Raw genomic sequence first — 23,603 nt, 5'->3', positions numbered from 1 at the left:
GAAGGTGCTAGGTGAGCTCCATGAAGGCCGGAGTTTCAGCGAAGAAGGGGGCTGCAAGAAGCACCTCTCTCTGAGTTAGGGAGTGGAGAGATATGGAAGAGATTTGGCCCCAGGGATGGTCTCCTGAGATTGGAAATCTGGCAAGAGGCAGTGAGAGATAGCAACTACTGGAACAAAGCTGGCTCCAGTACTAAGCCCTGAACAAAGGGCAGGATTTGGAGAATCAGGGAAAGAGCCCTGGGAGCTGCTCAGCAGAGGAACAAAGCAGCAGGGAAGGATGAGAGGCCAAGCCTGAGGAGGGCAGAAATCGGCTTCAGTTCATCCGTTTGTCTTGGGATTTTTGTTAAGGGATTCCAGGGGAGAGCCTGCCCCTGAAAGAAGGCTGAACCTAGAGAGGTTTAGAAGAAGAAGGCCTGTGAAAGGAGCAGACCGTGATTGTTGGTTATAGGGCCCCTAGGCTGCAAACCAGTGGAGTGTGTGGGCCAGGGTTCCCCTACCAGCCACAGGAGAAGGGCATGAATTCCTTGAAAAGGGCCAAGGATGACTGGAAGCCATGTGGTAAAGTTGCTCAAGCTCCCGAGGACTAGAGTTGTTGCCAGAGACCTGATATAAGGACACTAGACTTTTTTTCTGGGACCCTGGTACACTGGAATGGGGGGATTTAAATTATGACCTAACCCAAAGGCTGAGCCCTGGGAAAAGGTGGTCCACCAAGGTGACCATCCGCTGGGGGCTCCAGATGGGGAAAGAGACATTATGCTCGCACCTGGCCATAAGAAGATGCTCTACAGATGAGTTCTTGTCCCCATCTTCCTTACATTTTGGGCTGCATAAGTAGGGGCAATGCCAGCAGATCGAGGGACGTGATCATTCCCCTCTATTCGTCATTGGTGAGGCCTCATCTGGAGTACTATGTCCAGTTTTGGGCCCACACTACAAGAAGGCGGTGGAAAAATTGGAAAGAGTCCAGCGGAGGGCAACAAAAATGATTAGGGGGCTGGAGCACATGACTTATAAGGAGAGGCTGAGGGAACTGGGATTGTTTAGTCTGCAGAAGAGAAGAATGAGGGGGGGGTTGATAGCTGCTTTCAACTATCTGAAAGGGGGTTCCGAAGAGGATGGATCTAGACTGTTCTCAGTGGTACCTGATGACAGAACAAGGAGTAATGGTCTCAAGTTTCAGTGGGAGAGGTCTCAAGTTTCAGTTGGATATTAGGAAAAACGTTTTCACTCGGAGAGTGGTGAAGCACTGGAATGGGTTACCTAGGGAGGTGGTGGAATCTCCTTCCTTAGAGGTTTTTAAGGCCCTGCTTGACAAAGCCCTGGCTGGGATGATTTAGTTGGGAATTGGTCCTGCTTTGAGCAGGGTTCTGGACTAGATGACCTCCTGAGATCTCTTCCAACCCTGATATTCAATGATTCTACCCTCCTCAGTTTGTCTATTTTATTCCCCTTCCCTTTGCAAACTAGGAAAAAACAAAGATTTTCCAGACACTTTTGTTTGCTGGGCAGCTGGAATATTGATGTGAGTTAGGTGCCCAAGTCCTTGTGAGGATCTGCAATTACATGACCAGTGTAGCAGGTCAAAGCTGAATCTGTCCAATGAGTACAAGGGAGTCTGTATCTCATGTAATGCACATGTTGACAGGCCAAGAGGAAGTCTAAGTGATACCAGTTAGGTCCCCTTTCCACTCCCCACTGAAGGTGGCCTGTTCTGACACATCTCCTCTCAGTTACAGAGAGTGGAAATCTAGAGAAATCCATTCTTTTTCAGTAAAATATATATAAAAAAATTTAAAACATTGATCAGTAAGAACTTGCACCTTTGTCTTGATTAGCATGAACCAGCAGGCCTAGTTTCTGACCGCAGGGTGACTCAATGAATTAAAAAGCAGCACATTTAAAACAGGTGGGATTATTTTGCTGAACACACAAGTGACCTGTGGAACTCATTGTTGCAGGGATTACCATGGCCGGTCACAATAGGATTGTAGGAAGTGTTGGATATTATGCAAACATCCATGGATTAAAAGAGAATGCAAAAGGTATAAACCTGCCTGCACTAGCCCATATGAAAACTATTTCCCTGGGAAAGGTTTATTTGTAATTTTTTATTATGGGGTTTTGTGCCCTTCCTTGTGACTCATGTCATGTTGGACACTGTCAGAGTCAGGACAGAGAGCTAGATGGACCCTGCTCTGGTAGACAGTGGCAATACCTGAGCTCCTCTGCTCATGTCCACTAGTGTCAGCCAGGAGAAACTCCATTTCAGTCAGTGAGCTCCGACCAGACACATGGGATGAGGTTCACAGCAGAACTCAGGTGTTGAGTTACTGAGAGTCATGGTGCCTATAAAACTTTAGACCCCTATAAAATCATTGGGATTCAGACAGGCTGAGTTAGGTGCCCAGGCTCCTGGTGCAAAGAACAAAGAACGACAGGTTCCTGGGAAAGTGATCCACAAACTCAGCACTCAAGTCCAGGCTGGAGGAAGGCGCTTGTCTCTGCTTGGGGTTCTCAGCTGTGATGAAAGACACTCTATAGTCTGGTGGTTACAACACTTACACGGGTTGTGGGGGCCCCAGCATCCAGTCCCCCTGCTCCACTGTCTCTCCAATTATTTATCCAAACTGGAACAGCTACAACAGGAGATACTGAGAGATTCCCACATCACAATATCCCCCTGCCCAGTGGTTTTGGCATTCACCTGAGAGAGAGCACACAGGGGCCTGATCCTGCAAGCCATGCCTCAGCATGTCTGCCACAGCCAAGTGAGGCAGAGAAATGCTGCTCTTTGTGCATCTGGAAGCCTGGGATGGGGCAGCAGTGGACATGCCCAGAGACAGAAACACATACACTGAGAGAACTTTTCTGCAAATCTTAGGCCCTGAGCAAGTGTAGATTCCTATAGAGTCTGGTGGCAGCTAAGCAGCAGTTTTGTGATTCCCGCTGAGGCCTGATCCTGACATTTAGGTAGCTAAACCAGCAATGAGGCACCAAAGTCCCTTTGTGAATCTAGCCCATAGAGTTTTAGAAGAGAGGTGTACAATTAAAGTACCTGGACAATTTTTATTGTTGAAGAGAGGGAAGTGCATGATGGTAGGAACATCTTTTCCTTTGAAGATGTAGCAGTCAGAGGGCTTATCAATGTCCTTAATCTCTTCTGTGTTTATCTCGGGAAATGGGATGTTATTTGCCTCACAGTATTTGGCAGTTTTCTTAATGGTCTGGGAAGGAGGGAAAAGTGATTTTAAAATAAATAAATAAATAAAATGATCATTCCCACTAATAAAACGTGATGTCACTAATATGGCCAGGCTAGAGTTTTAAAAATACCCCTAACCTACAGTGTACAAACATTCCAAGGAGCCTCTAAGGAACTGACTAATCGAGGGCCTCCATGGAAACCAGACGTGACCCTGTTGCCATATCTCTGTAATGAAAATCTTTGTATAGCAAAGCATATATTGTGGCTGAGGTTTTCAAAAGCTCCTAAGGGATCTGGATGTCCAGTTCCCATTAAAATTAATTCTTTAGGTGGCTTTGAAAACTTCAGCCCATGGTAATGAACAGAAATCAAAACCCAGAACTTCAGCTCCAAAAGTACAAGTTTGATTTTTGTTTTGTTTTGTTTTGTTTTTTACAAATTCACCTATAGGAAAACTCTTGTTTCATGTAATCAAAGTAGCAAAGTGTTATAGTAGCTGCAGCCACTAGAGGGAGACAATATCACCTATGGAGCATTGGCGATATGTGAGGCTGAGGTGAGCGAGTTTGCAGAGTTCTAACTGAGTTATTGGAACTTAGTTCACACTTTTACTGACCCTGTCTCTTCCTGCTAGAGTGCTCTTGGCTCTTTGGTGCTAACAGAAATAAAAATTGGTCAGATCTAATGACTGTCACTTAGTACATCAGCTGGGACTGTGATACAAACAGGAGCGTATCTGTGGAGTAAGCAGTTGCCATTTTTACACAGAGTAAAACTGAACTTCAAGGAATTTCCTCTTCTTCCTTGATATACAAAGGGAAAGAGAGGTCATGACTGGTCACATGCCCTTATCCCAAACCCAAGCGATCTTGCAGAGAATAAGATAAATATTCCCAGTGGTTCCTATACGCCCACACATCTCAAATTGTGATTCCCCATAGCACCTTTCGGGAATCCAAATGACTGCTGCTAACAACAGTGTAACCTCACTGGGTCATAGGCCAAGTCCTGGGTATTTGTGCAGTGATTGATCCTGATTGTGGTGTTGGGAGACAACACAATAAATAAGAAAAGTTACCTCAAAAGGATCCCCGTCGCTGAAGTCGAAGGAGAGGATCAGTTTCACTTTCCTCTCTGGGCGCAGAACGAGGGGGTAGGCGGCATTTATGGCAATGCCGGCATCGATCAAGTGGATGAATTCTTTGTTGGTCAATCCAGTAGATTGGGCTTTACCTGCGAACGTGCATCCACATATTGTTTTAGGCTGTGATTTTTCCAAGGGGTCACAATTAGTGAGGTGCCCAAATCCCCCTGAATTCCATGTGCATTTTCAAAGGCACCTAAGCTGGCAGATAAACTCCTAGTGGGATTTTCTAAGGCACTTCTGTCAAGAGTAAGGCCCCAGAGCTAGCCTGCTTACATGCTAGCTTAACGTCCCCCTCTCCCCCCACAGCAGTCTAACCAGCACAATTGGGCCCCCGCTGAGTTGCCTGATTAGCCCAACCACCCAACTGGCTGTGTGGATCTGCAGACTTGCTCTTATGACCAGTGGCAGGGTGCTGGCAGCTCAAAGCATTCACCCCTGGCTGGGAGAGCACCTGCTCCTGTCCTGTGCCCAACCTTGCTCCCACCTTGCCTTGCTCCAGGTAACTGACTCTGATTCCTGGCCTCTGACTCTGCATTTGACCCTCGGCACTGGCCCCCTGCCTTTGACTCTGGCACTGACCTTTGGCTCCAATTCCTGGCTACTGATGCCTTTTGTCACCACTTGGTATGACTCCTGCTCTAGCCGTTAGGCATGAAGTCCCCCATCATGGTCACTGTCAGGCATCGAATTCCATTTGAAACTAGTGGGAGTTAGGTGCCTACCCTGCTTGCGTGCTTCTGTAATTACCACAAAGGGCCAGACTTGCAAAGGTGGGCTGCTGCCTAAAGATACAGAGAGAGGCCTAGTGGGTATTCAGAAGCTCCGAGGGCCCAGATTGATAAAGGTATTTATGTACTTCTGCCCTCAGCACTTAACAGATTTTGGAGATTTTCAAAGGGATTTGAGCACTTAGGAGCCGAAATCCCATTGGCCGTCTATAGTCCTAAATCAGTTTGGTGTTGCAGTGCTGACCACATCAATTCCTAAATACCTTTAACAATCTGGGCCTCGGTGTCTGAATCTCATTAACCCCAGATGTCTATCAATATCTTTAGGCACCAAAACCTTGCCCTCAGGCTCCTTGAAAAACCTCAGCTCTACTTTTGTGAAATTAGTATCTAAACCAGCTCAGTGACACATGGGCATCAACAACAAACACATATTTGAGCCAGCGTTTGGTAAGTCTCCATTTTAGGAGAATCCCGGCTGCCTTATAAAGAAGTTCTGATTCAGGGCAAATTCCAAATCATATTAATATCCAGCACTTCTACAGTTCGATTTTTTTTTACTTTACAAAAGTAAAATACACTAGCTCACAACAGAGTGGGGCAAACACAGTAACAGCTCACTGACAATTATCTGTCAAACAAAAGCCCCACATTCCCTTCAGGTTTCATATGAAGTTTCTTTATTTACTTCCCATGAACACTCAAAAAGGCAATTGGAGTTGGTCAAAAAATGAAAAATATCAACAAAAAAAGAGTTGAAATTTTAAAATTGTTTCATTCCACAACTCTCTGCTGCCCCTTGCAACCCATTACACAGTATAGCTGTCCCTTTCCTGTCTCTCACCCTCTGCTGCCTTCTATGTCCATTATACAACACGGCTGCCTTTTTCTCATTACTTTCTATTTAATCTATTCTCTGTCAAACCAGAACCTTGAAAAACAGGAAAATTCATACTGCAGATGTAGAAACAAATGGGGAAAGTGCAATTCAAATGGATTTTGCTTACTGTCTGTGTACAGAAAGTTGTTGGTGTACCCCCATATCCAGTAGCAGATACAGGTCACGGTTTTCCATAACAATTGCCATACATTCCATACATATTCTATTAAGGCAAGAAAAATCACAATAAAAATCAAAGCTGAAAATAAGTACAATGAAATAGCTAGGGGAAGTCTGCAGACTGAATTTCTTTCTTCCTCTCAGTTGCTAGTAGGTGTGAGTAGGGGCAGAGACAGGTATTTGTTGATAAAAAGGCACTCAGGTAGCATAGTGCTCCTTGCAGGGCAATACACACAGAGGTTATTCTGCTTCGGGGCAGCTGGACTCAGCCTGTCTGATTTTCTAGCTCCCAGACCAACTGATTGACACTATGCTGCCAGGATGCAGGGATTCCCACTTGCTGGGCTGTTAGGAGTATGTGCAGCCCCCACTGACAATGGATGTTTCTTTGCATTTTCGCAGGCATAACTGAGGACCAGTTTTGGTATGACAGGACTTGGAATGGGGCTGGGGTTTGATGAGAGAGCAGTGGGTTGGGAGTGAACGGGCTGGCCAGAAGACTGCTTGGGATCAGGGGAATCCACAACTCCAAGGTCTTTTCACAGAGAAATTTGAAATGTTGGGGTTTGTTCTGAATCAAGAACAAAATGGATTAACTGATGAAAAATATTCTCTTTTAGAAATAACTCTTTAACTTGGTTGAATTACCAGACCTAGAACACCTGACATTGTGCTTCTTACTATGCTTGTAAAAAATAAATAAATAAATAAATAAATTGAACTGTCAACAATTCTGTTGATCGTTAATAAAAAGTTGGTAACTGAATTTACTTTCTCCAAAAGTAGGACTAGCCTTTGTTTACTCAAAGACCTCTAAGGCTGCTAGATACTTAACGGCCACACTCCTTCAATATTGTATGACTTCAGGATAAGTTCTAAATGCCCTTGTGTTCTCCTAAATTACAGCAAAGTCCCTCCAGGCCAGATTTTAAAAGAAATATTTAAGCACCTAGTGGGATTTTTAAATCAGTGGGAGTTAGGTGCCTAGACACTTTTAGACATCCCACTCCAGGCTTAAATGCCTTTAAAAATTTGGCCCTGAAACTGTTAAGCACTCTTATTCAGCGTCTCTACGTCTTTTGTGGGATTACTTATTTCTAAACTATTATTAGGCTTGGAAGGATTAGATTTTTATCAATAAATGTCAATTTCATAGGACACTCACGTGGATACAAAAAATCCCATCTACGATAACAGAAATTCACAGAGAGGCAAAAACATGAAAAATATTGCTTGAGAACTCATTTGAGTTTCATAGAATCATAGAATATGATGGTTGGAAGGGACTTCAGGAGGTCATCTAGTCCCATCCCCTGCTCAAAGCAGGACCAATTCCCAGCTAAATCATCCCAGCCAGGGCTTTGTCAAGCCTAGCCTTAAAAACCTCTAAGGAAGGAGATTCCACCACCTCCCTAGGTAACCCATTCCAGTGCATCACCACCCTCATAGTGAAAAAGTTTTTCCTAATATCTAATCTAAACCTCCCTCACTGCAACTTGAGACCATTACTCCTTGTTCTGTCATCTGCTACCTCTGAGAACAGCCTAGATCCATCCTATTTGGAACCCCCTTTCAGGTAGCTGAAAGCAGCTATCAAATCCCCACTCATTCTCCTCTTCTGCCGACTAAACAATCCCAGTTCCCTCTGCCTCTCTTCATAAGTCATGTGCTCCAGCCCCCTAATCATTTTTGTTGCCCTCCACTGGATTCTTTCCAATTTTTCCACACTCTTCTTGTAGTGTGGGGCCCAAAACTAGACACAGTACTCCAGATGAGGCCTCACTAATGTCGAGTAAAGGGGAATGATCACGTCCCTCCATCTGCTAGCAAAACCCCTATTTATACAGTCCAAAATGCTATTAGCCTTCTTGGCAACAAAGGCACACTGTTGAGTCATATCCAGCTTCTCATCCACTGTAACCCCTAGGTCGTTTTCTGCAGAACTGCTGCCTAGCCACTTGGACCCTAATCTGTAGCAGTGCATGGGGTTCTTTCATCCTAAGTGCAGGACTCTGCACTTGTCCTTGTTGATCCTCACCAGATTTATTTTGGCCAAATCCTCTAATTTGTCTAGGTCCCTGTGTATCCTATCCCTACCCTCCAGCATATCTACCACTCCTCCCAGTTTAGTGTCATCTGAAAACTTGCTGAAATGCAGTCCACGCCATCCTCCAGATCATTAATGAAGATATTGAACGAAACTGGCCCCAGGACTGATCCTTGGGGCACTCCGCTTGATACCATCTGCCAAATAGACTTGGAGCCATTGAGCACTACCCATTAAGCTCAGCAATCTAGCCAGCTTTCTATCCACCTTATAGTCCATTCATCTAGCCCATACTTCTTTAACTTGCTGGCAAAAACACTCTGGGAATTCCCAGTTTGATTTAAGTATATTTACTTTATATATTTTGACGTGTGGTGTGACAATTAGTGTTAATGGCTACAAAGCTTGAACTTTTTGAATGTCAGTGTTAGGAGACACTGGCAAAGGACCTGAGGTCTTTACATAAGAACATATGAATGGACAGAGGGAATGAACAGAACAGGGCAATTTATTGACTCTGTCATGCACTCCCAGCTTCTAGTAGTCAGAGCTTTAGGGATACCCAGATCATTGGGTTATATTCCTGACCATCTTGCCTAATAGCCATTGATGGACCTAGCCTCCATGAACTGTTCTAATTCTTTTTTGAACCCAACTGCCTATTAATTTCATTGGGTGACGCCTGGTTCATGTAATATGTGAAATGGTAAATAACACTTCCCTATTCATTTTGTCCCCCACAAATTATGACTTTATAGAGCTGTCATATCTCCCCTCATTTGTCTCTTTTTCAAGTGGAACATTCCCCCTCTTTTTAATCTCTCTTCATACGGAAGCTGTTCCATATCCCTAATCATTTATGTTGCCCTTTTCTGAACCTTTTCCAATTCTAATATAACTTTTCTGAGATGGGGCAACCAGAACTGCATGCAGTATTCAAGATGTGGGCGTACCATGGATTTATGTAGAGGCAATATGATATTTTCTTTCTCATTGTCTATCCCTTTCCTAATGATTCCCAACACTCTGGGGGTTTTGTTTGTTTTTTTGTTGTTGTTTTTTGAGTGCCGGTGCACATTGAGTGGATGATTTCAGAGAACTATCCACAATGACTCCAAGATCTCTTTCTTGAGTGGTAACAGCTAATTTAGACCCCATCATATAGAGTTGGAATAACATTTTCCAATGTGCATTACTTTAAATTTATCAACATTGAATTTCATCTGCAATTTTCTTGTCCTATCACTTGGTTTTGTGAGGTCCCTTTGTAAGTCTGATTTGGACTTAACTATCTTGAGTAATTTTGTATCATCTGCAAGTTTTGCCATTAAACTTTTTTTCCCTTTCTCCAGATCATTTATGAATATGTTCAACAGCCCTGGTCCCAGCACAGATCCTTGGGGGACACCACTATTTATCTGTCTCCATTGTGAAAAGTGACTATTTATTCCTAGTCTTTGTTTCCTAACCTTTAACCAGATACTGGTTATCATAAATTTTTGGTTTTCCCTCTTAATGTGAGGGGAGAAATAGTAGAAGAAAGAGATGACACACTTGAAATAATGAATTATGGAGGGAAATAGTTAAATGACCAATTTTCTTCCTTTTAGGGCACATCTGGTTCTTTGCTCCCACATCTGGAGCAATAATTTGGAAAATCAATGAGCTGGAAGGCTTTGAGAAGCCCCATCTAACTGAGAAATTTTTCTATAAAACTTGCCTCCAAGTTCCTTTTCAAAAATACAGATGAGTTCAGCAAACTCCAGCATTATCTCTTCCCAGCTCTTCAAATCCAAGGTCTCACTAATTTCATAGCACTTCAGGTAGGAATACTTGCTATTCTCCTCTGCATAAATAATGGATGAAACAAGGTTTGGGACAAGCAGTGAAAGGTTTATTAGATATGTTTAGGGTTGCAGGAATGTTCAATGGGGCTTAAGGCAGTTTTGGTGCCCTGGTCCATTTAAAAGCAATAGGATTTGGGGTCCTAATTCCCTCAGGCTCTTTTTCCTCAGCCTGTGTGTGTTGGAACAGCCCTGAGGATTTGTAAAAATATTGGCAAATACATGCATGTTGTCATGGAAATGAGCATGCCACAATTCATTCACAGCAATTCATGGGAGCTGGCATTACCGAAGGCACCAAAGGAAATAGACTTTGGACCCCTTTTGAAAATCTCATTCTAAATGACTAGACACAGGGAGAGGAGGTAAATTTAGTCCTGCTGGTTCACTTGCCTTTCAGGACTTCCTTCAGCTGCCTTAAGATTCTCTTGCAATCTTCCCCAGCTGAGGCACGAACATGAAGCTCCTGGAGCAGGAGGAGGATACCTCGATGAAGTACACTAGTGTAATCAGTACCTTGGAGGAAAAAGAATATAATGTGGCCAGCTGGCAGCTGTTTGTCCTGTAAGCCCCTGGGGATGAAAGGAGGAAAGACTTGTCCCCAGTGCCCAAAGTCTCTTGAGAGGAGGGATGCAACAGCCAGGGTCAGACACCTGGCTGTGGAATCTGTCTGTACCTGTTGTCCTAGAATGTCAGGCCCTACGCCAGTGGAAGGAGGAGGGTAGTGGTTAGAACTCACCTCCCAATGACACCTGGCTTACCGTGTGAGCTACCTGGGGCTGATGTGGGCTTCTCACAATTCTTTTTTATTTATTGAATGAAAAATGGTTGTTCAACCAAATTGGCAACTGGTTTGGGGTTTCAGCTGCTTGGTGCTGACTAAGCTCTGAGGAGGTCATTTGGGCCTCCTGGGATAAATGCACCCACCACTACTAAGCATCATCCCATCTGGTCCTGGGCCTACAGCTCTCAAGGAAAGTTCAGCTCCATCTGTCAGGCACTGAAGGTGGAAAAGTGTGGTATCTCATGCGGAGCGAAGAAAATTCACACAGTCAACACAGCTGGAAACAAGTCAGGAATCAATTTATTCTTTTCCACCACCTCCTTATATAGTTAAGTCTGGTTACATAAGAACCAATCATGTGGGCTAACATCGTACATGCTAGCAATCTAATTGGACAAGAAGAAAAAATCACACGCTTACCATGCCTCTAATCACGCGATTGGCCAACCGCAACAACGCAATCCCCGACCACACAAAGAAGGATCTACAGCCTCCTCCCCTCTCCTCTCCTGAACCAATCGCTCCATGTGGAACACAGAGAACAAGCGGCTCAGACCAGCCCCCCCAGCCACAGCCACAGGACTCCAGCTGAGGAGGCAACGGACACTTACATGTGACAGCTGCCGCCCACCTCTGCCCGCGGAGCGCCTTGCGCAGGGACCCACACCTACCCGAGATCAGAGCGGGAACGGCGCCGAGCCCGGCCGCCTGGGCTCCCTGCGCTGCCCGGCCGGGGCCCCAGCAGCGCCCGGCGTCCGAGCGCATGAGAGGGAGCGAGGAGCGGGGGCCGAGGCCCGAGCCGCTCGCCTCCTCTCCCGGACGGCGGCAGCAGAGAGACCGGCCCGGGGGGAAGCAAGGAGGCAGCGAGGAGGCGGCGGCTCCACGCAAAGAGCCCGGACACAACCCCGGTCCAGCACCGCACTCGATCCGAGTAGGGAGGATAAGTCCCTACACCTCCCCCTTTCTTTTCAAACAAGGCCGTGGCAATGCGCATAAGACTTTGTCATAATATATAAACAAAACAAGGAGCAAAACAAGAAAAGCAATACAATCATTAATAGATACAATTTAGCATGTAATAGTGAAGTATACCAAGTTGGTTAACCAAAACTATTAAGCCAATCCCACGGAGGATTCTCTCCCTGGGTGAGGTTATACACATTATTCTATAATCAATAGTTGCTCGATTTTACAAAACTGCACAACGTATACTATCTACATCTTACAACTTAACTAATAATTACAAGTTTCTAATTAAAGTCAGGAAAGAGGAAGCGTAGATCCGGGATGGTATCGTCGTTTGCCGCTTCTATATCGGGATCGTGTGGTTGCTTATCACGTCGCTGGGTGAGCCACGGTCGAACCCACTTTGCAGGGATCCATCTGGGACCTGTAGTAGTAGAAATACAGGCATAGCCCCTTCCCCATGTTAATAAATCCACAGGACCTTGCCACTTTTGATCTGTATAATTAAACCATCGGACCTGTGGGCGGGGCAATTGGCAATCTTGGCCCATAGCACCAGCGATATGTCGCGTAACTGGTGGGACATTATGGGTTCCTACCTGTAACCAATTAAGCACGTATAGAGCCTTTGAAAGGCGAGCATGGGGCGTACGGGACAATGGATCAGCATCGGGGGCAACTCTCCCTTTTTGTTTTAACAAAAGAAGCTTTAATGAGGCATGAGAGCGTTCCACAATAGCTTGGCCGGTGGAATTGCCAGGGACACCGGTAACATGAGAAATTCCCCATAAGGAAAGAAAATGAGCTGTACGACGAGAAATATATCCAGCGCCATTGTCCGTTTTTATGGAAGCAGGAATGCCCATAACAGCAAAGTAGACCTGCCAATGTTTAATAACATCCCGAGAACCAGTACTGGCTAACGCTGTAGCCCACAAAAGTCCTGAAAAGGTGTCTACCGTGACGTGAATATATTTAAGGGAGCCAAACTCAGGAAAAAGGATAATATCTGTTTGCCAAATTTGTAAGGAGGACAAACCACGAGGGTTAACACCAGAGGCAAGGGAAGGGGGTACAACATAATGTTGACAACTAGGACATGAGGCCACAAGGGCACGAGTGGTAGCCAAAGGGAGCTTAAACTGTCGGGCTAAGGCACGGGCAGATTGGTGGAAAAAATCGTGCGAAAGGCGAGCCTGAGCAAAGGAGTCAGGGACATGAACTGAACCAACCAATTGGTCAACGATGGCGTTGCCCTGGGCAAGACCATCAACAATACCAGAATGACTGCGAATATGAGTAATAAAATAGGGGCAGGAACGGGCATCAAGTAAATGCCAAAGTCGCAAAAGGGCTTGCCACAGCACAGAATTAGACACTTGTCTCAGAAGAGAACGTTCCAAGCGACATGTCACACCCACAGCATAAAGAGAATCACTAACAATATTAAGAGGGGTGGTGGGCCACTTGACAAAGGCACGAATAATGGCTTGAAATTCCAAAACTTGGAGAGATCCCTCAGCTACGACCAGCTCGTGATGCCAAGCATCGGCCGTATGCCACAGAAGGCCGGCGCGGGCCATCTTGCCACTGGCATCAGTAAATACAGTAAGTCCTTGCACAGGGGAAGATTGTCGCATGACCACCTTTTCTAAGGGAATTGTTACTGACAAAAGGCGATGAGAGGGATAATGATTGGTAAGACGACCAGTATAACTTAACAAAGCAACAGCAAAAGAAACATCATTAGCAAGAATGTGGGAAAGTAACAAAGCATTAAAAGGCACATAAATAACATCAGGGTCAGCGCCCGTAATTGCAACAGTACGGGAACGGGCTGTCACAATAAGTGATGCAATGGCTTCCAATCGAGTGGTAACTGTTTTGGAAAATTGAGAAGATGGAAAAATCCATTCGAGTCCGACGAGAGGATCAGGTAAATCCGGGAGCCATTGAAAAAGTAGCGCCTCCAGGGAGGTATCTCTAGAAAGAATTGCTAGGGATACAGGTGAACCCGGGAGAACAAGGCCGGAATACCGAAGCGTGACCTTACTGGCAATAGTGCGAAGGCAACTTCATGTTGTGGTTGCAAGGAGCGAGGTTCAGCTGGATCACGGCCTCCTTTGAGAAGTTGAAGAAGAGGAGCAAGGTCCTCATTAGAAATGCCACAAAGCCCACGGACCCACTGTAGGTCTCCGACCAGGCGTTGGACGTCATGTAAATTGCGAACAGTAAGATTAATAGTTAATTTCTGAGGTCGCACAATAGAGTTAGTAATGCGCATGCCCAGATAAAAATAAGGCGCCTGTCGTTGAATTTTATCCGGGGCTATTGTGAGGCCAGCAGATTGTAACACAGAAGCAATTTCCAAGATGGCCGTTTCAGTATTAAGAGTTGCTCCAGCAAAAAGAATGTCATCCATGTAATGGTAGATAAGCCATTCGGGATGTGCATGACGGAGCGGCCGCAACGCCCAGGCCACATAAAGCTGGCAGATGGTGGGTGAGTTTTTCATGCCTTGGGGAAGCACTGTCCATTGATATCGTTGAGTGGGCTCGGCCTTGTTCACAGAAGGAACCGAGAAAGCAAATTTATCCTTATCATCAGGATGAAGAGGAATTGTAAAGAAACAATCCTTTAAATCAATGACAAGTAGAGGCCAATCACGTGGGAGCATCGTAGGGGTAGGCAAGCCTGGCTGAAGGGCTCCCATGTCTTTCATAACCGCATTTATTGCCCGCAGATCATGCAAGAGACGCCATTTTCCCGATTTTTTGGGAATAGTGAAAATTGGAGTGTTCCAGGGGCTTAAAGAAGGTTCGAGGTGGCCCTTTTCGAGCTGTTCTTGGACCAATTCTTGTACACGGGCGAGCTTGTAAGCTGGTAACGGCCATTGAGCGACCCACACCGGAGTAGAAGTTAACCATTCCAACTGTAGGATTGGCCGCCCCTCAATGGCCGCTAAGCAAAAGGGGAGTTTTGTAAAACAACCCCCCACTGACTTAAGCAATCACGGCCTAACAGCCAGATGGGAGCAGAAAGAACGTAAGTACGCACCTTTGCTGTTGTAGCAGGGTCCTCGTCATCACAGATTGTAATATAGTACGTACTGATGCGAGTGGGTTGGGTCCCTCCAATACCTCTAACCGAGGTCATAGCATCCTGCAGGGGCCAGGTATCAGGCCAAAATTGAATCGGAACAACAGTGACATCGGCCCCAGTGTCTAAAAGGGCTTCATGTCGGATCTGGCGGCCATCCGGGCCCTGTAGACGCACCATCCGTGAAGGTTTACGTTGGGTTACTGTCATGGCAAAGGCTACCTGTGGAGAATCTGTAGAGCCAAAACCATGGGACCCACGCTCTGTCAGTTTAGTTTTTGGAACGGAGCTTTGGAATGGAATTAACTGGGCAATACGAGTGCCAGCTGCAATATTGACTGGAGGGAAGAGGGCACGGACCATTATTCCAATATTCCCGGTATAATCTGCATCGATAAGACCAGGTAGCACAAAAAGCCCTTGCTTGGACATAGAAGAGCGGCCAATTAAGAGAGCACTAAGTCCGTACCCCAAGGGGCCATTTACTACCGATGGAACAATTTGTACTTTGTCATCTTCTAATGTTACATCTGCTGCGGTGGCCAAGTCCACTCCAGCACTTCCTCGGGTGGCTCCTGTAAGGTATTCCAAACAACCGGCTTGGGGTTGGGGGACTCTTGTGTCTTCGCGCCCCCCCGGCGGGCGCTCCGCGTCCCGTTTCCCTGAAGCGGTGTGCCATCCTTTTTAAAACGAGATCGACATTCAGACGCACGGTGTCCAAACTTATCACAGCGGTTACAAGTTCCTGCAAAAGTCTTTGTTGCATTTTCGGTTCCTGCCCGTACATTTTTACTTGGGCAGTCCTTTTTCATATGCCCCGGCTTTCCGCACGCAAAACAAACCCCTGACGGGCGGGAAGGCTTACTGGGCCTCACCAAAGGTCGTAGGGCCATTGCCAACGCTGATGCATGAGCCTTTGCATGTATTTCTGCTTTATCAGTTTCCTCGTACACCGACGCTCTGTTACAAGCTTCCACCATTTCTGTCAGGGAAGCAGTTTTTGGCAAGGTAGCCAAGATACGACAACAAACAGCATTGGCATTTTGTGTAGCAAGATCGAGCCCAACAGCTGTCTTCGCTTCGGCCGTCAAATTAGGGGAGCGGTCTATTGCTTCTCTAAGTCGATCAAGAAATGTTGAATAAGGCTCTGAGGGATCCTGGACAATTTTTGCGTACGGTGGGATCGGTTTACCCATTTGAGGTACATCCTTAAAAGCGGCCAAGGCCAATCCCTGCGACTGTTGTAAAATCCGAGGATCAAGACGAGCTTGTCGTTGCGGGTCCGCATAAACTCCAGTTCCCATAAGCATATCCTGAGTGGCATAACGCAGCGGATTGTCCTCAGACAAATCAATATTGCGTATGAGAGCCATCTCCACACACTTTGACCAATTATCCTTCCACAATAGCCTTTGAGTGGGTGTTAGAAGCATGTCAGCAAACTTTAACGAATCATAAGGGCACATAGCTTGTCCGATGAACACCTGCTCTATGAGGGACTGTACATATGGATTATTCATGCCGTAGGACATTATTGATTTTTGTGCCTCACGGACAAGTTTCCAGTCCAATGGTGCCCACTGTCGCCTAGCAGGGTTATTCGGGTCTGGTGTAATAACCGGGAAGGCATTAGGTAAGAATTCTCCTTCTATGTGGGCTTCCTTGATAAGCCCATGCCACCGCCGCACCGGATCCGGAGACCCTGGACCCACATCATCAGAAGAATATGTTGGTGGCTTATTAATAAAGGGATGGCCAAGTTCCCGCGGTTTGCCCACAAAGGGGTTATCCCGCTCAGTACATTCCACATTACACCCCCAACGCCCGCAGCGACGACAGGGGGTGACAACATCACTCGAGGGTGGGGTTTTATTGGGCGGTTTAGTCTTATAGGCTCTCTGAAAATTAGACAAACCCGGCTCAGACATTTCGTGCAGAGTCTTTAATGTACGAGATTGCGGAGGATGGTCCTCCCCGACCATCTGGGACAATTTATTTAACATTTCTTGCAATTGATAACCCTGCCTTCTGATCTCCTCCTGGAATTCAACTGTCCCTGCATTGATGGCTTCCATTTTTTCCAAGGATTCATCTGAATCCTGAGGGAGCGGGACAGTGCTAGGATCGACTTCAGGCGCACTGGGGGCTAGAGGAATTACAGTCTCTTCTCCCCCAAAGAACTCTCGGGCGCCAACCGGCAACACACAGGGCGGCTCCTCTTTCCGCCGAAAAATATTATTAACCGCCGCCTGCACTTCTGCCTCCGCGGCGAGTGTCTCTACAACCCTTTTTGTTTTGCGCCATGTTTGGCTCAGGGATGGGGCTTCTTTGTCGCCATGCGAGACAGACTCCCATAGTTCAGATCCCACTTGTTCCCAAACGGCTGTATCCAAAACAGTACTTGGGGTAATAAAAAACCCGCGCCTTTGCCCCCACTTCAACAACTGGGACAGCGCGTCGGAGGGAATCTTTTCTCCCTGCTTCTCAGCAGTGCATAACAAAAAGTCATGCACCGTTTTTTCCTCCGCTGACAAAGCGGAACCCATATTTCTTTTTATAATATGCGCGGCCGCTCACCTGTGAGCTCACAACCGTCTCTCTCGGACGACCAGGAGCCGATCTTCCTTCGGTACCTCCTGCCGCGGCCGCTACCTCCGCTTCTCTTCTCTCGAGTGCGCCGACCAGGTCCTGCCGGATCGGATCACGTCGGGGTCACCAATTGTGGTATCTCATGCGGAGCGAAGAAAATTCACACAGTCAACACAGCTGGAAACAAGTCAGGAATCAATTTATTCTTTTCCACCACCTCCTTATATAGTTAAGTCTGGTTACATAAGAACCAATCATGTGGGCTAACATCGTACATGCTAGCAATCTAATTGGACAAGAAGAAAAAATCACGCGCTTACCATGCCTCTAATCACGCGATTGGCCAACCGCAACAACGCAATCCCCGACCACACAAAGAAGGATCTACAGCCTCCTCCCCTCTCCTCTCCTGAACCAATCGCTCCATGTGGAACACAGAGAACAAGCGGCTCGGACCAGCCCCCCCAGCCACAGCCACAGGACTCCAGCTGAGGAGGCAACGGACACTTACATGTGACAGCTGCCGCCCACCTCTGCCCGCGGAGCGCCTTGCGCAGGGACCCACACCTACCCGAGATCAGAGCGGGAGCGGCGCCGAGCCCGGCCGCCTGGGCTCCCTGCGCTGCCCGGCCGGGGCCCCAGCAGCGCCCGGCGTCCGAGCGCATGAGAGGGAGCGAGGAGCGGGGGCCGCGGCCCGAGCCGCTCGCCTCCTCTCCCGGATGGCGGCAGCAGAGAGACCGGCCCGGGGGGAAGCAAGGAGGCAGCGAGGAGGCGGCGGCTCCACGCAAAGAGCCCGGACACAACCCCGGTCCAGCACTGCACTCGATCCGAGTAGGGAGGATAAGTCCCTACACCTCCCCCTTTCTTTTCAAACAAGGCCGTGGCAATGCGCATAAGACTTTGTCATAATATATAAACAAAACAAGGAGCAAAACAAGAAAAGCAATACAATCATTAATAGATACAATTTAGCATGTAATAGTGAAGTATACCAAGTTGGTTAACCAAAACTATTAAGCCAATCCCACGGAGGATTCTCTCCCTGGGTGAGGTTATACACATTATTCTATAATCAATAGTTGCTCGATTTTACAAAACTGCACAACGTATACTATCTACATCTTACAACTTAACTAATAATTACAAGTTTCTAATTAAAGTCAGGAAAGAGGAAGCGTAGATCCGGGATGGTATCGTCGTTTGCCGCTTCTATATCGGGATCGTGTGGTTGCTTATCATGTCGCTGGGTGAGCCACGGTTGAACCCACTTCGCAGGGATCCATCTGGGACCTGTAGTAGTAGAAATACAGGCATAGCCCCTTCCCCATGTTAATAAATCCACAGGACCTTGCCACTTTTGATCTGTATAATTAAACCATCGGACCTGTGGGCGGGGCAATTGGCAATCTTGGCCCATAGCACCAGCGATATGTCGCGTAACTGGTGGGACATTATGGGTTCCTACCTGTAACCAATTAAGCACGTATAGAGCCTTTGAAAGGCGAGCATGGGGCGTACGGGACAATGGATCAGCATCGGGGGCAGAAAAGTAACTACAACCACGCTGCCAAACCTGCAGTCATTGGATTCTCCAGAGGTACAAGCCAAGAAGGGTAGGGGGAATTTCTCCCATGCACAAGTTTTAGCTGGTTTAAGGTTTCATGCTGACTAAGCTCTGAGGAGGCAATCTTTGTCTACTGGGATAAGTCCACCTACCAACAAAAGGCACAGAAGCTAACACTCCTTGTAGAACTCCTATAAGAAGCAAACAAAGAGCCCATTAGTATTGTTGAATTCCCATCTCTCTGATTACCACCTCACACACCATCCAGCCCATCAAAAATTCAGGCATCCTCACCTGTCCACCTGATTAGTTCAACACCCTGTTTGAACTCCCTTAGCTCTCCCTTGCATCAAGTTTAAATTTCTCTTCCTCACCCATAACTCCACTCTGGCCAACTCCTAGAAGAGTTTCAGGATCCCAGTTCAAGAAACTCCATGTGGAGTTGGGTTGCAATGGTGGATGGAGCCCATAAGAAGTCACAGCTCAGACTACACTGCCAGTTCTGCAATTGCTGGATCTCGCTAGTGAATGGTTATTCCTATTCATGTTCCAATGCTCTGTGCTTCAGGGTATAACTGCTTGGGACTGGGGCATGCTAAGGAGACACCCAGAACCCCCTTTAGAACAATAGACACCTGTTCTGGACACTTGGTGTATCTAAGGAAATGTCTTCCATTGAATACAGCAAGCTGTGTGCAAAGTAGAAGTTAACAAATTCAATTTTGGGATTAGGGCTGGTGATGAGGGCTGGGAAGGAAGCCTGAACTTCATGACTTCACAGTAGACTTGGTTACAAATTTCCTAACAGCACATTCTGCATCAGAAATGGCCATTTAGTCAAAATTTATACTTTCCATGCGAACATGTTGATTTTTGACAAATTGGAACTTATCAATTTTAGTTGAAATTTGGAACATATGCTTTTGATGACATTTCTTTTTGGTGAAAAGATAATTGAAACAAAGTGTTTTGATAGGTCAAAATGTACCTTATCAGAATGGAGTGTTTCAGTTTTAGCCCTCAATATTTATTTTATATAGGATATAAAGTCACATTTTTTAAAAGTCCAAACCAAAACAAATCATGTCCACTTTATCAAAAGGGAAAGCTTTGATTGATATGAAAATACTTTTTCCAAACATTTTGAAATTGTTTGGTTTCATTCTGATTAAATTTTGAAATGTCAGAATTTTCCTTCTGCAAAAGTTTTAACCAGCTGGACTTCACAGGGACATCTTTGGAATGCCTTCTGCTTGCAAACCTCCCACCACAGGGAGATCAGAAAAAAACATTTGGGCTCGTCTCCTGGCTCCCCACTGACTCCCTGTCTGGCCCTTGGGTAGTCAGTTAGGGTCAGATTTTTAGAGGTATTTAGGTACCTAGTGATATTTTCAGAAGTACCTAGTTGCTTCAAAATCATGGGTTTCAATGTAAGATAATCACCTAGATGCTTTTGAAAATCCCATTTGGTGCCAAAATATCTTTAAAAATCTGGACCGTAGGCTGAGATTTAGAACAAATACTAAGGGAGTTAGGTACCCATGGAGGTCAGTGGCATTTGGGCACCTAACTCTCTTTATCTTGTTTGAAAATCACATCCAAATGACTTAAGGTGAAGACTTTCAAAGGCACCAATGGGAACTGGACACTTGGCCAGGATTTTTAAGGTATTGATATGCCTAAATTTGAAAATAGGTGCCTAGTGTGATTTAAACAATTAAATTAATTAATGTTAATTAGACTTCATTGTTGTTGGCAGTATTGTTATATCCGCACTGGACCCAGGATATGAGAGAGACTAGGTGGGCGAGATAGTATCTGAAGGAGAGCAGGTCTCTTTCATTACTATTCATAACTTCTCAGGCCAGAAGGATCATTGTGATCACCTGTTCTGACCTCCAGTATAATACAGGCCATAAGAGAACTTTGGGAATCATCTGGGATTTGCTCCCCATGTAGTTACTTATAGATATTTATAACAGTACAACAAGATCCAATGGGTGGACATAGAAGCTAGACAAATTCACATTGGAAATAAGGAATACATATATATATATATATATATATATATAAATTTTTAAATCAAGATTGGATTTTTTTTTCTAAAAAGAACTGCTCTAGTAATTATTTTAGGGACCTTCTTTTGCCTTTGTTATACTGGAGATCAGACTACTGGGGCTCAATGGTCCCTTCTGGACTTGTAGTCTATGACTTTCTTGTAGATATTTATTTCTGCCTTTTTTTTTGTTTAGCTTATATCTCAATGAAAATGGTTTAAGCTAATGTGAGAAAACCACACTTACACCAGAACAAGAGTGTCCACATGAGGGTTATTCTGGTATACCTATAGCTGGGTAACGGGTAAAATTTCCCATGTAGAGAAGGTCACATATGAGCTTTCAGGGCGATTTTGTTCCGAGCAAGCATTTGTCAAACAGAAACTATGAGTGTTAACATTCATTACAAAGGGGGAATGAGACCCATGAAAATCACATATGTCATTAATGGATATGGCTTGATTCCCCTCTGGCTTGATCTAAGCTTATAAAGCATACCTATGTTGGTCCTGGGAGTGAAAAAACACACATTTCGCTATGCCATCTCCACTCTGCCCCCTCAAAAAAACCTCAGTGTAGAAGCAGTTATGAAGATGGAAGAGTGCTTTTGTCAATGTAGCTAATGTTGTTGGGGGAACTATTAATCATACAATGGCAGAAAAACTCCTTCTGTCAGTGTATGCTGTGTCCACACTGTGGGGGGCGGGGAGGCTGTAGTGAAGACATAGCCTCTCAGAGAGGTGCAGATCAGAACTATCTCTCTTCACGTCGTTGGAGTCATGTCAAGATAAAGTCAAGATGAGTTCTTAAAAAAACAGCCCATGATTCCAGAAATACAATAACCCACCTGCTTTACCTACTGCATACCGATGTTCTCTTAGTTTTCGGAATTTTTCCTTAAGGTGGTCTTGCCAATGGAAAACAGAACACGTGTTATAAGTCTTTTCTCACAGCTATGGATACTAACCATAGGAAATCACATTTGGGTTACAAAATGTAAAGCTGATTTCGTTATGATTTGAACTGGTGTAACTCAGAAGGAGAGTGGGTAAGAAAACACAATTTCTAACCTCTGGGATTTGTTTTCATCTCAAATTGGTTTAGAAAAGTCAAAACATCTAAATATCTTGAAGAAGTGAAATTGTGAAATATTTCAATTCAGAATTATCAAAATGACCCTATTAAAATATTTTCTTTCAACAACAGTGAACCATTATAAGCTAATAGAAAATGCTATACATATATAATACAAAATATAAGGTAATATATGATATTTTTAGCTACCTAGCTAAAAAAATAAATAAAAGTTAAAAGCAAATGAAAAGATAAAGTTGAATAAAATGATAAGGTCAGAACAAAATACTCTATTTTGGTTTTTGAAGCATTTTGAATATTTTCCATCAAAAATTATCTCGGAATTGACACATTCCCACAAAATTTTTTAATATGATTTTCTGGTGGAAAACTGTTTAGTCAAAACGTTTGATGTGGCTGTATTCAGAAGTAACTCCGCTGACTTCACTGGCAGAATTTGCCCTAAAGCTAAATCTTTGCAAAATCAGATTGAAGTTTGAAATCAGGATTTGATCTAAACTGAGAGTTTCAAGGATGCCTAAAGGAGTTGAATTTCATAATGTCATGGATTCGTATAGTTTGAGATCAAGAGGCCATGAAATTTCACATAGAAATTTCAGTTAAAGTAAGGCACTGCTCAGGAGACTGAGCTGTTATGTGCCACAGGTAGAGAACAGGAAAGATTGAGGCACACCTGAAGCAGAGGCCCTGGCAATGGCAGGGAATGATTAGGTGAGATGTGTTCATATAACCTCAGCAGGCGACCCACACCCCATGTTGCTGAGAAATGTTAAGAAAACCCCATGGGGCCTGCCAGTGTAACCTGGGGGGAAATTCCTTCCTGACCCCAAATCTGGTGATCAGTTGGACTCTGAACACGACTCACCAACCAGGCATTTAAAAAGAGGATTCTCAGTACCACATCAGAGCATTGACCTACCCAACCTGTATCCCATCTTTAGCGGTGGGAAAATAAATAAATAAATAAATAATAAAACTGATTACAATTGTTCATAAGGGAAGAAATTCCTTCCTGATTGCTGCCAGTGGCTGGCTGAAGCCCCGAAGCATGAGATTAGATGATGAGATTATCAACGTTAATGGAAATTAGGATCCAAATCCCCTCATCAATTAAGAAAATCTCAGCCCTAGCTATAATAATCTGGAAATTATCTGGAATGCTGGAGATTATGAAAGGAAAAAATGAAAGTCGGGTGCTCGGTCTTCCTTTGGCACCCTTGAAAATCCAACCCACCCACAACTGGCAGACACCTATGAGCTACTTTAGGCTACTGCTAATACAGTGGCTGTTTGACACACGACAGTATCATTGTGATAAAGAGTCGGGCACTGGAATCATTGCTATAGAATGGAGTGGTGATGCCTCCATTGGGGACCTGTTCCGATTCCACTGATGACCCTACCTTCAACACACA

General features: G+C 45.2%; 1 protein-coding gene across 3 annotated transcripts in view; it reads right to left on the bottom strand.

Annotated features, from left to right (window-relative positions):
• LOC115642800 (cytosolic phospholipase A2 gamma-like) overlaps window positions 1-23,603 on the bottom strand; it is a 52,618-nt gene that overhangs the window by 10,329 nt on the left and 18,686 nt on the right. For 2 of the 3 annotated variants that reach the window (XM_030546501.1, XM_030546504.1), the window contains 7 exons: window positions 21,941-22,000; window positions 19,189-19,227; window positions 10,428-10,550; window positions 9,911-10,036; window positions 6,091-6,186; window positions 4,287-4,441; window positions 3,059-3,227 (listed from right to left, as the gene is read on the bottom strand). In XM_030546501.1, the coding sequence (XP_030402361.1) occupies window positions 3,059-3,227; window positions 4,287-4,441; window positions 6,091-6,186; window positions 9,911-10,036; window positions 10,428-10,550; window positions 19,189-19,227; window positions 21,941-22,000 (768 nt within the window). The remainder of the gene's footprint in view (window positions 1-3,058; window positions 3,228-4,286; window positions 4,442-6,090; window positions 6,187-9,910; window positions 10,037-10,427; window positions 10,551-19,188; window positions 19,228-21,940; window positions 22,001-23,603) is intronic. The other variant, XM_030546502.1, reaches the window with a different exon arrangement.

The sequence above is a fragment of the Gopherus evgoodei genome, unplaced genomic scaffold (assembly GCF_007399415.2).
Source record: "Gopherus evgoodei ecotype Sinaloan lineage unplaced genomic scaffold, rGopEvg1_v1.p scaffold_45_arrow_ctg1, whole genome shotgun sequence".
NCBI lineage: Eukaryota > Metazoa > Chordata > Testudines > Testudinidae > Gopherus > Gopherus evgoodei.
The sequence above is the reverse complement of the archived record's forward strand: the minus strand, read 5'-3'. Positions and strand labels throughout refer to the sequence as shown.